The sequence below is a fragment of the Pogona vitticeps genome, chromosome 2 (genome assembly GCF_051106095.1).
Source record: "Pogona vitticeps strain Pit_001003342236 chromosome 2, PviZW2.1, whole genome shotgun sequence".
Taxonomy (NCBI): domain Eukaryota; kingdom Metazoa; phylum Chordata; class Lepidosauria; order Squamata; family Agamidae; genus Pogona; species Pogona vitticeps.
The window spans coordinates 178,039,488-178,055,785 of NC_135784.1; the positions used below are offsets into that span (position 1 = coordinate 178,039,488).

General features: G+C 46.0%; 1 protein-coding gene and 1 long non-coding RNA gene across 5 annotated transcripts in view; one reads left to right on the forward strand and one right to left on the reverse strand.

Moving 5' to 3' along the window:
• The window catches only part of LOC110078606 (uncharacterized), a 13,101-nt gene extending 6,007 nt beyond the window's left edge, over positions 1-7,094 (forward strand). The window contains exon 3 of the long non-coding RNA XR_012084094.2: positions 6,747-7,094. This is a non-coding gene — a long non-coding RNA (uncharacterized LOC110078606). The remainder of the gene's footprint in view (positions 1-6,746) is intronic.
• The window catches only part of TAFAZZIN (tafazzin, phospholipid-lysophospholipid transacylase), a 14,694-nt gene extending 864 nt beyond the window's left edge, over positions 1-13,830 (reverse strand). The window contains exons 1-10 of one of the 4 annotated variants that reach the window (XM_020792939.3): positions 13,566-13,830; positions 11,627-11,781; positions 10,773-10,901; positions 10,206-10,251; positions 9,648-9,733; positions 8,759-8,839; positions 8,594-8,635; positions 8,447-8,509; positions 6,949-7,001; positions 6,723-6,800 (exon numbers count right to left, since the gene is read on the reverse strand). In XM_020792939.3, coding sequence (XP_020648598.1) covers positions 6,723-6,800; positions 6,949-7,001; positions 8,447-8,509; positions 8,594-8,635; positions 8,759-8,839; positions 9,648-9,733; positions 10,206-10,251; positions 10,773-10,901; positions 11,627-11,735 — 687 coding nt within the window. In that variant the 5' untranslated portion in view covers positions 11,736-11,781; positions 13,566-13,830. Of the gene's footprint in view, positions 1-6,722; positions 6,801-6,948; positions 7,002-8,446; positions 8,510-8,593; positions 8,636-8,758; positions 8,840-9,647; positions 9,734-10,205; positions 10,252-10,772; positions 10,902-11,626; positions 11,782-13,371 lie in introns of all 4 variants that reach the window. The other 3 variants (XM_020792940.3, XM_072991422.2, XM_078386549.1) reach the window with 3 other exon arrangements.
• Between the last annotated feature and the right edge of the window lie 2,468 nt (positions 13,831-16,298).

The window sequence follows — 16,298 nt, forward strand, 5'->3', positions numbered from 1 at the left end:
TAGTTTTGTACCCCAAATGTGGCCTATAAAATGATTTTTCCCCCAAGCCAATTCACAAAACAGACAGGAGGACAAATTCTGAACTGAATTCAGATTCATTCTCAGTTGAATTTATCTCTTTTGCAGCTGGGATATTCTTCAGCTTTTCTTATTAGTCTTTTTAGTCTCACTGCCCCCTTTCCCACCATTTGGTAGCATGGCTCCAAGTTCACAATTTTTTAATAGACCACAGTCCCACGCCTCTGAATACTTCTGAGAGAGGCCGCCATAAGAAACAAGCTGGGGACAAAATCTTAGTGAGAGAAATCTGGTCTTTACCCATCACAGCAGCAGCCCTTGTTTTGTTGAGGACTGCTGGGAGGTGTATGTGACAAACCCAGACCTACTGGGATCTATCACACAGTTACTAAGCTGCCACCAACCATTCCCTATAATAAGTCACACAGACCAGGGATGGATTTTTAAACAACAAAAGAATAAGGTTTATTTTAAATACAAACAGGGTAAATAAAACAATCAGGTGAATAAAATAAAGTAACGTGGCTTATTCTCACACACACAAGCATACAGTTTGGTTCACCTAGAACCTTTAACTTAAAGCACAGACCCTGAACCCATCAGTTCTGGCTAACCCACAGACCCCTGAACCTTTCAGGCTGGTACTCTGACACACAGTAGTACCCTGTCAGACACCCAGACTCCCACAACAGCTTCTTCTTCCCCAGCTGCTGCTTCGTCCCAACCCAGTGTCTCACAGTCTGTCTCAGCATCTCCTTTCACCACACAGGCATCACATATTTATACAGTACAGCCCCTCCTCCTGATGTCCCGCCTTCCACTCCCCATAGGATGGAACTTTCCCTCCAAACCCATGACAGACAGGTAACATCAGTGCTGTTATGTAACACCTCCCCTCTTTATAAGTTGTTTTGTAGGGGGAAAGCTAAGGTGCTTTTCACCAAAAAAACAACCTTGATAAAACATACAACAACAGTTATACATTCAATACCATATAATACTTACTTATTCTTACACTCTAAGTTAACCATAGCAATTATGCATTTAAACATTTACCATATACATTACATCAATTTACCTTTATTCATACAAACCAATTTAAAACCAGGTACATTTTAACTTTTTGTTTTCATTATATACATATAGTCCATGTTCTTTCGCCGTCTTCAGTCTTCAGGTCTTCTTGATAAGGCGTCAGCAACACAGTTCACTGACCCTCTGACCACCTTCACTTCAAAGTCATAGTCCTGTAGGTTTAAAGCCCACCTCATAAGTTTGCTATTGTGGGTTTTCATTGTCTTTAACCATTGCAATGGTGAATGGTCAGTACACAGAACAAAATGTCTTCCCCAGATGTAAGGCTTGGCCTTCTGGATCGCGTAGACTATGGCCAAACACTCCTTCTCCACGGTTGCCAAATGTCTCTCACCTTTTTGAAGTTTCCTACTCAGGTAGGACACTGGATGCTGGTCACCATTCTCATCCTCTTGGCACAGAACTGCTCCTACCCCGCTGTTAGACGCATCGGTGTAGATGATGAACTCCCTGTCGAAGTCTGGAGCACGCAGGACAGGATAGTTGATTAACGCCTTCTTCAACCTCTGGAACGCCGCCTCACAGTCGCTGGTCCACGGGATGCGGTCATCAGCCTTCTTCCTCGTCAGATCGGTCAGCGGAGCCGCAATCTCGCTAAACCTCGGGATGAACTTTCTGTAGTAGCCCACCAACCCAAGAAATGATTTGACTTTTCTCTTGGTGGTGGGTCTAGGCCAATCACGAACTGCTTCTATTTTGGCCTCCAGGGGTTTTATCACTCCTCCCCCTACCATGTGCCCCAAGTATTTTATTTCTGGGCTACCCAGCTGACACTTGCTGGCCTTTACTGTTAGCCCTGCTGCACTTAACCTCTGCAGCACTAACTCCAGGTGTATCAGGTGATCTTCCCAGGTATTACTGAAGATCCCTATGTCATCAATGTAGGCCACTGTAAAGTCACTGAGCCCTGCCAAGGTCTGGTCCATCAGCCTTTGGAATGTGGCTGGTGCATTTCTGAGACCAAAGCTCAGGACTCGAAACTCATAGAGACCAAAAGGGCTGCAAAAGGCAGTCTTTTCTTGATCCCTGGGATCAATTCTTAATTGCCAATATCCCTTTACCAGGTCCAATGATGAGATGAACCGACAACCCCCTATGGTTTCAATCAGGTTGTCTAGCCTGGGCATTGGGTAGGCATCAGGAGTGGTTACACGGTTTAATTTCCTGTAATCGACACAAAACCTAATGCTCCCATCAGGCTTGTCCACCAGGACTATCGGAGAGGACCAAGGGCTAGAAGAGGGGACGATTATGTTCTCCCTCAGCATCTCGTCCAGCTCCTTCCGCACCTTGTCCCTATAGGGTCCCGTTACTCGGTATGGGGATACTGCCTGCGGGGGTGCATCCCCTGTGTGGATCCGATGCATCACTCCCTTCACTATCCCCGGCTTGTTGGAAAACACCTGTTGATATTTACTAAGCAGCATTTTTAGTTCTTGCTGCTGGTCTTGGGTGAGTGCAGGACTGATCTTTACCTCCTCTGGGTTGTATTTTACTTCCCCTCTACCCTCCCAGAAGGGTAATTCAGCTTCCTCACTCTCAGCTGCTTTTATCGCGAATAAAACCCTCTGTTCCCCTCGGTAGTAGGGTTTTAGGGCATTAACATGAACCACCCTCCTTGCTTGGTTCTCCTCCTGCTCTATAAGGTAGTTCAGGTCTGACATCTTGTAAATGACCCTATATGGTCCTGCCCATTTGAGCTGCAGTTTATTCTCTCTGCAGGGCCTAAGCCAGAGCACTTCCTCCCCCGGGTCAAAGTGCCTCTCTCTAGCTTTGCGGTCATACCATGTTTTCTGTTTGACCTTCTGCGCTTGCAGGTTTTCTGCTGCCAGCTCTAGATTTCGCTTTAGGTCATTCATCAAGGTGTCTATGTAAGTCACAACGTCTTGTGGGTCATCCTGGGTGATCTGCTCCCAATTTTGTTTGATCAAATCAAGGGGCCCTTTCACCCGTCTCCCAAATAGAAGTTCAAATGGACTAAACCCGGTACTGGCTTGTGGCACTGATCGATAAGCAAACAAAAGGGATTGCAGCTTCTGGTCCCAATTGTTTGGATTCTCTGCCAAGTAAGCCCTAATCATGCGCATTAGAGTCCCATTGAACTTCTCAGTTAACCCATTGCTTTCAGGATGATAAGCAGTGGTTTCCTTGTGCTTAATTCCACAGATCTGCCATAAGCGTTTCATGAGCTTTGATGTGAACGATGCGCCCAAATCTGTGATTATCTCTGAGGCAAATCCCATCCTGGACATATACCCCACCAAAGCATCGGCCACTGTGTTAGTTTCAATGTTAGTCAGGGGTATGGCTTCAGGATACCTTGTGGCATGGTCCACAATTGTTAGGATGAACCTGTTCCCCCTCTTTGTGGCCTTGGGCAAAGGTCCCACAATATCCACCCCTATGCATTTAAACGGAGTGTCAATCACAGGCAAAGGGCACAACTTTGCTTTGGTCCTATCGCGGTTATTCCCCTGCCTTTGACACACATCACATTGTTTACAGAACTCCCTGATCTGTTTCCCTATGTCAGGCCAGTAGAAATTCTGTGTGATTCTCTGCTGTGTCTTGTTGACCCCTAAGTGTGCAGCAAACATGTCAGAGTGCCCCCTTTGTAAGATCATGGGGCGATACTTTTCAGGTACCACCAGCTGACTTCTGATCCCATCTCCCCCTTTTGAGATATTCCTCAGGGTTTCTCTATATAAAATCCCCTTTTTCTCCAGAAATCTCACTGGGGTCTCAGGTGTTAGCTGGGCGTCAGTCACCTGTTCAAAACACTTTTGGAGAGTGGCGTCTGCCTTTTGCTCCTGTCCAAATCTGCTGTCTGTGGTTAAGGTTTCCACCACAGCTTCTGAACTTCCCCCACCTGCTTCCGTCTCTGGCTCATCATTACCCCCCTGAACTGTCCCTGTGGTGGCTTGTGAGCGTGTAATCACTAGCACCCGTTTCACATGTTCAGCCAGGTCATTTCCCACGAGCACGGCTGCTGGCAGAGTCGATGAAATCGCTATCCGCCAATCTCCCCTCCAGCCTTGAAAGTTGACAGGTACCTCTGCTACTGGCAGAGAGATTATCTGCCCCTCAATCCCTGCCACCTTCATGCTCTCATTTGGGATTATAAACTCCCTAGGAATAATATCTGGATGGCACAGGGTTACCTGGGAACAAGTGTCCCGCAGCCCCCTATACTGACGGTCAAGTATTCCTACGTCCACCCCGGCTGTCTCAAACAACTGAGAATCTGTTTTTACCAGCAAGCAGCGCTTTACCTCCCCAAGAGGACCATTTTCCTCAGCCTGATCAGCATAGGTAGCTGTTCCAGACTGAGTAGTCATGGCAACAGGCTCCCTCTGTGACAATGAGCTTTGCTCTTTCTGGACACAGAACACAGCTTTTGGCTTGGTTCCACTAGACTCCTGAGGCACCATTCCTTTTAGCTTCTTTAATTTCTCACAATCTGAGATTAGATGACCCTTTCCCTGACAGAAATAACATTTTCTGGTGTATTTTGATTCCCTCTCATCATGTTTTGGTTTTCCCTCCAAAATCTGAGGTCTTTGTTTCATGTCTGAGGGCTTCCCTTCACCATGGGCCCCTCCCCCTTGCTGGCTTTTCCCTGGTCCCTGAGAGTACTTGCTGTAGGTTTCTTTGGGTTTACCCACAGATTTCCCCTCACCCAAGGGCTTTCTTATTTGGGAGATAAAATCTGCGATCTCTGCGGCTGCTGCCACAGATTTCGGTTTCCTTTCCCTCACCTGGAATTTCAATTCCCCATGCAGGACTGAATAGAACTGTTCCAGGGCTATCAAGTCTTTAAGCTGTTCATAGGTCTCTGTTCCCTCCTGCGACAGCCATTTCTCAAGCAGCCTCACCAATTGGGCCCCCACTTGGGTAAAAGTCTGTTCTGGCTCCTTGGTAAGGGACCTGAACCTTTGTCTCAGCTGCTCTGCATTTATCCCATGTCTTGCAAACACCAGTTTTTTGAACTCTGCAAAATCTTTCATCAGTTCCTCAGGCATCTCGGCATAAACTTCAGCAAGGCTACCACTGATTAAAGATCGCATGATGGTCATCTTCTCAGTTTCCCTCACTGAGAAGTCCACAAACGCTCTTTCCACTAAGGAAAAGAACACCTCAGGACAATCTCCCTTGTGGTACACAGGGAATTTCTTCAGGTCAGCCTTAGACAATTGGCCTCCCTCAGAATCCTTATTGTTATTATTGTTCTGGTTCATCATTTCCAGTTTTCTTAATTCAAACGCCATTCTTTCTTTTTCCAGAGCAATTTTCTCTCTCTCTAATCTTTCTTCTTTTTCCAATTGCCTCATCCTCAGTTCATGCTGTTGGGCTATGAGCAATTTTCTGAGTTCTGGGTCCTGCTCTCCTGTGCTGTCACCTTGCACTGAGCCAAATTCATCCTCAGAACCTTGGTCAATCTGGGGGTCTTTCACTTCACTCATGTCTGCTACTTGGCTTCGAGTCAAGGGCATAATCCCCCCTCAGAACAGGCTGCTTTAAAAAGTCAAGCCTCAGAATAAAACGACCACTTTTTTTCCTTTTTGCCTCAGAACCAGCTCCCCCTAGAGATTGCTGCTGTTCTTCAGCACTAAATTGCAACAGTATCGAGTCAGAGCCTACCCCCCTCTGCTGGGCCTCTCAGCTGGCAAGCTAGCTCGCTGTTGCTATGCAGTTTTGCCTCAGCGTTTTCCCGCCAAAACTAGGCTGCCTCAGAGCACCTTAATCTAAGTCTCCCCAGTTGGCACGTTCTTCTACTAGCGCACCTCCCCGTGAGGTACACCTAGAAGATTACCTACGCGCCTCAGACTGTCCCTGACTAGACCCCCCTTGCTCTGGGCACACTTGCCAAGGCTTTGCTGGACCGCTGGACAACTGGACCAGTCGTATCCCACACGCTGGACACCAATCAATGTGACAAACCCAGACCTACTGGGATCTATCACACAGTTACTAAGCTGCCACCAACCATTCCCTATAATAAGTCACACAGACCAGGGATGGATTTTTAAACAACAAAAGAATAAGGTTTATTTTAAATACAAACAGGGTAAATAAAACAATCAGGTGAATAAAATAAAGTAACGTGGCTTATTCTCACACACACAAGCATACAGTTTGGTTCACCTAGAACCTTTAACTTAAAGCACAGACCCTGAACCCATCAGTTCTGGCTAACCCACAGACCCCTGAACCTTTCAGGCTGGTACTCTGACACACAGTAGTACCCTGTCAGACACCCAGACTCCCACAACAGCTTCTTCTTCCCCAGCTGCTGCTTCGTCCCAACCCAGTGTCTCACAGTCTGTCTCAGCATCTCCTTTCACCACACAGGCATCACATATTTATACAGTACAGCCCCTCCTCCTGATGTCCCGCCTTCCACTCCCCATAGGATGGAACTTTCCCTCCAAACCCATGACAGACAGGTAACATCAGTGCTGTTATGTAACAGTGTAGTCCAACAATACCTGGAGGACTGCACTTCGCTTGCGCCTGCTGTAGAGCTTGTTGCCTAGAAGTTAATCTAGCCTACCCCTTTTCTTGCTGTACTTAGGAAGCCCCTGGTGCTCCTCCACCTCTGAACTCACCGCTGACTTGTTCTCTGCCCGCAGGCGTTCCAGTAAAGGCCGGGCAGTGAATGGTTTCCCAATCAACACCGTGATCTTCTGCAACGGGACAAGAAGTCAGCATTAGCAAAGCTGGAGATCACTTATTTCTCTTGCATAACTCCTCAATCCTTTTTGCTGCTTGGAAGCCCCTGGCCAGTTCTTTCTGCAACACTAGTAACTCCTTACCCTGTTTGAAAACACTTACCTGTCCAATACGGGGTATATAAGGGGGTGCATTGGGGAGGACATCGTTCATCCCTAGGGCAATTGAAAAACATGAATGTCAGTCCGGACCCCAACTACATAAAAACCTCTAATAAAAATACCAACAATGATAGCAAACTGGAACAAGATTCCTCTGCATCTTAATGGCTGGACTGAAGGGATCATTTTGGCAGGGCTCAAGTGAAGGGCTTGTGGTAATAAATCCACAGCATTTAATGTTGTTTATACCAGCTGCTACACAGCACTGTGGGTTCAACAGCTTATGTGAAAGGCTGCCATTTATAGTATCACAACATGTTCCTAAAAATGAAATTAGAGGTAATCTTTAATGTCTCACATCAGTTTTGAGGGATGCACACTTTCTATTCAATGATGACATTGTCCTTCTGAAACAGGTAGCTTATAACTTTCCTCACCGCAATGACAGGCTAGACAAATAAAGCTGCAGATGGGCTGCAACATTCCAGCTCCTACCTAGTATCATCAATACGGAGAGCCCATTAAACCTAAAAGCCTAATTTGCTCACTCTGGGCTAAATCAAGTAAAGGAGGAAAAAAGAAGACAAGAGGCTTCTTAAAAAGTCAAGAGCTCCAAAAATGGAGCTCTGGTGGAGCCTTCAGAACCTGGAGGGAAGACAGAGAAGCTTCTCTCAACACCAAGTTTTAACTACATCTGCCTCTAAAAGCAGATGGGAGGACTTCGTCGTACCAGAATTCCCTTCTGTGCAAAGTGAGAACAAGATACCATCATTGTATTTCAGAACTTTCCCCCAAACATTGCATTTCAGTACTCTCATCAAATTATTTCTGAGAAACCAAACAGTGAAAATCCTGTTGGCAGAGCAGCACCAGACAAAGAGGATGACATCATCAGCCACAGCTGGACTGCACCCATTTGGAGCAATAAAAAGCTTCCTAGAGCCCCACCACCCCAGTTTCAGGAACCCCTAGGGATCCCTCTTGTCTTTTGAGACCGGTGGAACAAAAGAGGGAATGATTTAAAGTCAGAAAATCACCATCATGTTTGTTTCCCCTCCTATTCCTGAAGGCTGTCCCAGGATAAAAGTGATTTCCAGAGAGCTCCAAAATGGGAGAGGGGTCTCTAGGAAACATTTTATTGCCTCTAAACAGTTGTGGTGTGGTCATGACTGAAGATGTCATCCTCACTGCATGGTGTAAAGTTGTGCAACAAGATTTCAGCCAGTGATCTGGCAACCAAGTTGAAGAGCTAACTTGCATCAAATTCTGCCAGCCTTCCATGTACACACTCCAATTGTTAGCTTTGATTTCAAAGCCAGTGTAGCAGTGGCTGGCAAAAGTGACCACTGGCATAATTAATCTCTCTATACAGCTAGTAAAGGAAGTGGAACCCTGTCCCACACATTGAGTCTGATATCTCTAAATCACATGGACCATCATGGTCATTGGCACTTGTCTACTGTCAGACTCTGTTCTCCCCCTTTTGATTCAGGTCTCACCTAGATGCCAGAGTGGCACTATAATAGGGTGCAGGCGGCACTCTGCCAGAAGACGCCCAACACCTGGAGGAAATGAAAGGGAAGGGGTATTAGAGAGGATCAGCTGCCCAACTATGCACCTTTCTTCGTCAAAAAAAAGGTACCTACCCCATTTGAAGCGCACAAACTCCTGGGTCATGTTTACTTTCCCTACAAGAGAAAGAGAGAAAAATTAGAGGGATTGGGTGTAAGGTTCTGCCCACAACGTCTTAGGGAACACCATTCTGGCACACACACATGCTTACAGAATCACTTCCAAGCACTGCGACCTACCTTCTGGGAATACATGCACCCAATCTCCATTGTTAAGTTTGTCAAGGATGTAGTCCATGCCTTTTTGATAGACCCCATCTCCTACAAAGAAGAACATACATATTAGGGACTGTTCCATCACACGTGTGGTGCAAGGTCCTCTCTCTAACCAGGTGTCAAAACAATGAGGAGCATCTGGCTTTCAAGCTGACCTACAGTCCTACAGTCGCTCACCACTGACCATGCTGGGTGGGTCTGATGTGAGCTGTAGGATTATACATCTGAATTAAGGAATTTTGCCTGCTATTATACAGAATAACTTGCCTGATTCAAGTAGGAGATTCTATATCATAAAAGTGTGGCAAATTGTTAGGGTTTTTGTTGCCAGAAACAGGAGGCCCATAGAGGTTTTCCTGTCTTATGCCCCTACAAAATTTGTTTGGTTTGGGGTGGTATGAATGGTGGGAGTCAGATCCTACTCAAATGTGTTGGACTGGTCCTGATCTGTAAATACGAAGGTTTCCCATCTTGACTTAAGTCTACTCAAACAGCTCAAACCAGTCTTTGCATCCCCTGCCTGAAAATATATATATATATATTTAAAAGCAGCTACAGTTTGCCTGGAAGAGATCTACTTATATAGTCTTTTTTATCAGCAAAGAAATTGAGAAACCTTGAAGGATCTTTAGAACTCTATTTGCTCCTTACGTGATAGATGGCAGGGTAGGAACCTGTGGCTGAGAAAGGGAATATCCAGTGCTTTCCCACTCTCCCAACATAAACAAACAGTAGAGATCTTGAAGAAATGACTTCTCAGACCCAGAACTGAGTCCTGCTATCCAAGCCCCAGCCCTGTGTGGACAGCTACCTAATTCCTGTTCCCCAACATCTATTCAGCAAACCTACTTACCACGACAGACAGGAACACATTGCCCAAGACTGAAGAAACGAGAATGCAACTCCTTGGTGAAACAGATATCAGCAGCTGTTGGGGTCCTAGGGAGTTCAAAAGGCATTCATGATACAAAACACTAGCTGTTCCTTTGCAGTCCCAGCCTTGCAGGCCAAACTGAATACTGTACTGGCAGAGACCTGAGAACTTAAAAACAATGGCTCATTCCTTCCTCTTAGGGCAGTGGTCCCCAACCTTTTTAACCCCACGGATCAGCTGGGGAAGGCAGGGCACCCCCCTGCGCTTGTGTGCATGCGCGAAGGAGTGTGCACGCTCATGTGCATGCACAAAGGGCAGTGCAGTGCTCGTGCAGGGGCACACTCATGTGCATGCACAAAGGGTGGTGCAGCGCTTGTGCGGGCACAGGTTCAAATGGGCTGTGGGGGGGAGTGTGTGCGGGAGGGGGAGGTCTCTCTCCGCAGCTCAGTCCGGCTCAGGCCACGGACCAGCACCAGGCCACGGACCAGGGGTTGGGGACCTCTGTCTTAGGGAATAGCCACTCTTTCTCATACTTACCATCGCATCTTCTGCAAGTTCCAGACGTGCCTTAATTTCAGGATTCCTGTGGGAGACAGCAAAATAATGAGGGAAATCTAAACCAAATCACAATAAATCCATAAAAAGGGAGAACCAATGAGATCTAGCAATTAGAATGTTCAACAAGAACCATGGAATTGCTGTTTCAAAACCCCACTCGGTAACAAAGCTCAATGGGAGACCTCAGGCCAGTCAGTGTCTCTCAGCTTAATCTACCCGGCAGCACTGATGTGAGGCTAAAAACGGTTGGGCTGGTGAATAAAACATGAATGCCACTTTAAGCCTCTTGGAAAAAAAGGTGGAGTAGAAATGAAACAAATAAATAAAATGTTGTCTATAAATGAGGCATGGGACTTGCACTTCTAATCCTTAACAACAGTAAATTAAGCCTTCTTGATGCAGGTTCCCAGCTGGGGGTGGGGGGCTGAAGTACTTCCTCTTGTCCACTGGGGTTCTAGACCCTGGCCCAGTCCCTCCAAAGCAAGGCAAAGTAATACTATCCTACTCCACCCACCAGGGAGAAGCACTGCCCTCCCAATGCCATACCCCACAGGTGTGGATCATCCATACAGGACTGATGATTGCAGACAGTGAGCAGAGGGGTGCCTGGCTCCCGTTTCTCTATCAGCTCATACAGGACTTCTTTGTTATGGATGTTCAGCTGGTTCACACACCCTGAAAAAAGATTAGCAAATAGGAGAACTCTGTAGGCATCAAAAGCAGAAAAAAGGTGTGCAGGGCATGGGGAGTTTCTAGGATCCAATTCAGTTTGGAGCAAAGATGAAACCAGCACATTCATTTCCCTTCTTGTACCTATTAATATTCATACTTAACATTCATATAAGGTGTTTGAGAGTCTGCAGCATTTCACATAGCCCTATGCCAGAGCTTGGAAAGGTAACTTTATTTAATATAACTTCCAAAATCCCTCAGGCAGTCCAGCTATTGATCGTGCTGGCTGGTCAAATCTTGGAGCTGCAGTTCAAAAAAGTAACTTTTGCAAGCTCTGGATGTACTAGCCTATCCAGTTTCTTATTGTCAACACTGACTGGCAGTGATTAACCACAGTTTCAGGCAGGGATCTTTCCAGACCAGCCTGGAAGCTAAACCTGAGGTCTTTTGTATGCAAAACACATCCTCCACCACTGAACTAACCTCTGACAGCTGCCCTACATACACTGTCATCTTGTAGCCTGGAAAAAACACTGTAAGGTAAAACAGGGCAGGAAAGATGATGGAAGAGTGAAACCAGATGCATTCAGCTGGCACTCTGAGAACTGGGTAAATCCCTAGGAAAACTGAAAGAGCTCCCCAAGTTCTGGCTGAATCGACTCTGGTTTTAAGCTTTTGCCTGAGACATAGCAGCCTTCATGCAGAACATGAAGGTTAGTTGTACTCACTGGTCCAGAAGCAGCTGTAGGTACCCACCAATCCCATGACCACCCTGCTGGCCAAGGTCCAGGGTAGATGTGGAGCCTGGGGAAAGGGCCATTTTACCTCAAGGGGCATCTTCCCATTCCAGGCAATCCTTCGGAGGCCTTAGTGCCAGCCCTTCCTGACAAACAAGCAAACAAACAAAACGTCAGAGTGCTTTTCAATCCATCAATCTTCGTACAGCTCACCAAATCCGTACAGCTCACCAAATTTGCCCAGGCTAGATGCCTTCCATGTGAAGAAATCAGACCCAACCAACAGCTGGCACCACACACCCTCAGACACGCCTGCACCTACGGATTGTCACAACATTTTTTAAGACTGTGCTACATTTTTGCCAAGAGCTGGCACACCCTATTCTTTTTTATCCTCCTCCCACCAGGATCATCTTTCTTCTTCTCAAATAAGCTAATCATAATCAGAATTAAGTAGAAGCATGCTGTGGTAAGAATGTAAAGGAAATACAATCAAACCTACCCACCCCCACATAGGCCACTATTATTAAAATAATATATGCACTGTAGAAACCATTATTAATTCCATCCCAATGAAAGCTATTGCCAAAGAGCTTCAGTTGCATGAATCCACTCCACCCCAGAAAACCTGGTATGAAGCAACAGAAGAGTGGTAAAGACCAAGCACCCAGTAAAAGTATTTTTTTGGACTACAACTTACAGAAACCCTAAGATGCTTGGAGTTGCAGTCTAAATATATCTTGTCCAAGATTTGTAAAAATGATTAAGGCAGCAAACTTTTTACAAAATATATGAAATTAAATATATAGTGAATGAAAGCTGGGGAAGCAGAAAATTGTCAGAGAATATCGACAATACACCAATTTATTCATAACCGCCCCCCACTTCTTTAGATTGTTGATTTGGACTTCCTATCTGTGTATAAAAGCATTACAGATTCCTGAACAATTCGGTTGTTATGAATTTTAGGTAGCAAGTGGAACCCTCTGCCCTCAGCCTTTTCCTACGCCCTCAGCTCAGATTGCCCTGCTTTCTCTTACAAGAAAGATAAATGGCCTCACAACCTTTATCAATTGCTTCTGTGTGCTTTGCTCAAGATATCAATAATCAGCAATCCGTCATGGGGGGGGGGAATCTGGAGGTTCACATTTTCTACAGAACTGCACATTTTCACTTTGCATGACTGATAATGGAACAAAACATATATTGTTTTAGAAATGTGCACACTCCCAGAGATTCCAGTTAGGCTTCATCAAACACAACTGGAATCTGGCAATATGATCAATGAGACTGGGAGAGGACCAGAAAGCAGCTACATCTTTCTATATGTAGCTGCAGAACTGCTGAAAAGACAGGCTGGGATTCCAGCTGTCAACTGGTAAGTCTAAGAGGGCTTCTATTTCTTTCCCTTTGTGCAAGCAAACCACTGCACTTCTATATTGTGTGTCAGGACTGACTTACAGCAACCCTAACAAGGCTTTCGAAGTTTGTGAGATATTTAAGGAGAGGCTTTACCAGTCTACCCCATCCTTGAGTTTCCATGGTTGAGTGGTCTCTGCATCTCACCATCTGCTACATCATACTGGTTCTTTGCAAGATATATGATCTATTCCCAGACCTATGACTTCCCTTACATCACTTTGCAATGCACTTATTATTCTGCTGAACCATAAGGTGTTGCAGTTGCTACCCTTCACCAACTCAACAGGTGAAGCTTCTCCCATCTCTGTACCTACATGTCCTCAGAAACGCTTCCTGTTTGAACTTCTGCCCGCCGTGCAAGAGTGACAGCCAGGGAAACCCAGTAAACGCACCCAAGACTCCACATGCTGCAGCTCTGTACAGTCCGCCCCCTCCCCAGCTATGTCCCGACCCTTTTCTCCCCGTTTACGTAAATCTCAAGCAGTCCTACGTTACACCCCTTACTCACTAGTCGTCTTCGATGCTGCCGTCAAGCGCGCCTGCCTTCCATCGGCTGTTGCAGGAAAAGGTGCAAAGTGCCTTTTTCACCCACTGCCTGCCAACAAGCACCCCCGTTTTGCAATCTCTCCTCCCACGAAAAAATGTTTTCAAGTAACATTTAATAAGAGTCAAAGGCCCCCACGAGAACACAGGCCCAAACTGTCGCAAAAGCTTGCTGGAATAACGCACTTCCGGTCCTGCCCACGAAAGTAGGAAGACATTAGGCGGGACAGGTGGAGTTTCCGGTAAACATTGAAGACGCTCTGTTGGGCCAGCAGCGAATACCGGAAGAGAGGCGCTCCGTCCTTTGGTAGCTCTATGGTAAAAGCTTTTACGGCTTTCGAATTTGCATCCGAAATTATAGTTTGGGAAACCACGGTGTTGAAAATAAAAGAGATGGATTGGAACTAAATCACGTTATTGTTTTTGATACAGAAACTTTATGTAGGTCCAAACAGCACCTATTTAGGACATTTAAAATTTGTCGCTTTTCATTCCTCTTTCACGCGTTTTATCTGAATCAAGAGAAAGTCTTGCAGAACTTTTAATGACTAACAAATTTTTGTTGGGGGGGGGAGGTCAAAAACAAAAATGGGTGAGGCTGTGTTCATCCCCAGGAGCAAACAAAATTCGCAGGTAGGCAATAACGGTCTTGGGATCAACAGTATATGCACAAAATATGAAAGCTTCCAAGCTCCATAAACTCTTTATCAGGCCAGCTGGTAGAAATGTAGCATTGGGAATAGAAATCCAGATACATGGCCAAGTGTTTCAAGTCTGTGAGAAGGATGGCAGAATAGACAATGTCCGTGCCAGAGTGACATCCCTCATCCATGGAGCAAGTGGGGAGCTCAAGATCCCCTTCAACAGAGGCGCAAGAACCGAGCAACAAAGGAAAACTGCTAGTGACGAGGATGGAGGAAGTCATGGAACAGAGACCTTTGGGTAACGTGGGTGGCATATAAATTAAATAAACAGAGAAGTTGAAAGGTCTAGGAGAGGAAATGAGGAGCCCAGAACAGGGAATGAGGGACAAAAAACCAGAGAGGCCAGGTCAAAAAGGGGTGGTGTCAGAGAGTGAGTTGGAAAAGGGGTAAAAGAAAGGAGGAGGAGGAGGTGGTGAGGAGTGGCAGGAAGGGAGAGGAAGAAAAAGGTTGGTGGAAGAGGGGGATGCTGAAACACATAGATGTGGTAAGAACCTTCTCCCAGGATGGGAATGGATCTGGTTAGAAGATGGACAAAGAAATGGGAACGGCTCATGGTGCCCGGAGAAGAGGCTGAGAGGAGATGGAGGGAAGCGTTCTTATTGGGGTGAGAAAGAGGCTCGAGAATGAGCAAGAAAGATCAGGCAGGAGAGAGCTTGGCTGGGTAAGGAAAGGAGACAGAGGGGTAGTTGGCAGTGGCCCTCAGAAACAACAACACCCGAGACCCCAACATTTGGGAATACTCAGGAGCAGGATTCGACAGGTCTATGCCAAGGGCATCTGGAGGGAATGGAGTGCCCTTGCTGTCCATTCCACAATATGCCATATGGATGGGCTTTTCCTTGGCGAAAGGTTTTGAACTGTTGGACTTTAAGGTTTCAAACCCATTTTGGAAACCAGAAGCTAATCCCTTCCTCACACCATTATGTGAAGAAGAGAAGTTACATATTCCTGTCACTATTGAAAGTTTTCTAGACATACCTATAATAAATCCTGTTGGTACAATCCATGGTTGAGAGTCGTGTGTTGCCGGGCTAAACATGGAAGTAAAGGGAAGAAACCCTTCTCAAGGTTAACAAACCTTCACAAAGTCCTGGTGAACTGTGCGTTCATACAAAATTTCCATCATTTGAAATAATCTGGCCATTATCAAAGTCTCCTTTCTTTTTCAAAAGCTGTTGCTGACGTCTACACCTTTGACAATCCAGGTGGCAGCAAGAAGTCAACTTAGAAATACTGGGGTCCCTGAATGATCCATCACATGAACTAGGACAGCTGAAAAGATATGTGTGTTGCAAAATTTTTTATTTAAACAAATTTACCACCATGCTCACAAACTCCATGGCTGTAGAGAAACTGTTCTTTAGCAAGGGACGGATGCTGGAGACCAAAAATGGCCCCTGTTCATGAGATGATGATGTTGTAGAAAAGCCTCTCATTCTTGAATGACACATATTACCTCTGGTGTCCTGTTCTTTTCCCTTGTTCTCCACATGCCCTGCCTTTGGAAGAACCATTTCCATATTGCTTCATCTGATGAGACATTCACAAACTTAAGTCACATTACCCTTGGGCAGTGGTCTGGGAACAGGGGTAAATTACCCCAAATGGGGTAAAAGTGAAAATCCTGGGGGTAATGAGCAGAGTGCCACCCCCACCCCCTGCAGCCCAACCTCAAACTGTAAGCCACCTCTCCCTTTTACTTCCTTGGTTGCAGCAGGGCACTTGTAAATCCGTTCATTCAGAGATTGGCAATAAGCCTGCTTGATTGCTTACAGCTGTGGAATAGCCCCGGGCAGTCAACAAATCTGGGGCTTGTGAATGACTGCTTCCACCAGAGATGACAGCAAGCAAGCAGGAGGAGGGAAAGGATCCAGTTAATGAGGGATGGAAGGTGCGAGAGACTAAGGGCTTTATCAAGCTTATTTAAATGGATGGAGAAAATGGATGGAGGGTGGGTGGGCGGATGTGTGTGTGTGTATGTATGTGTGTGTGTG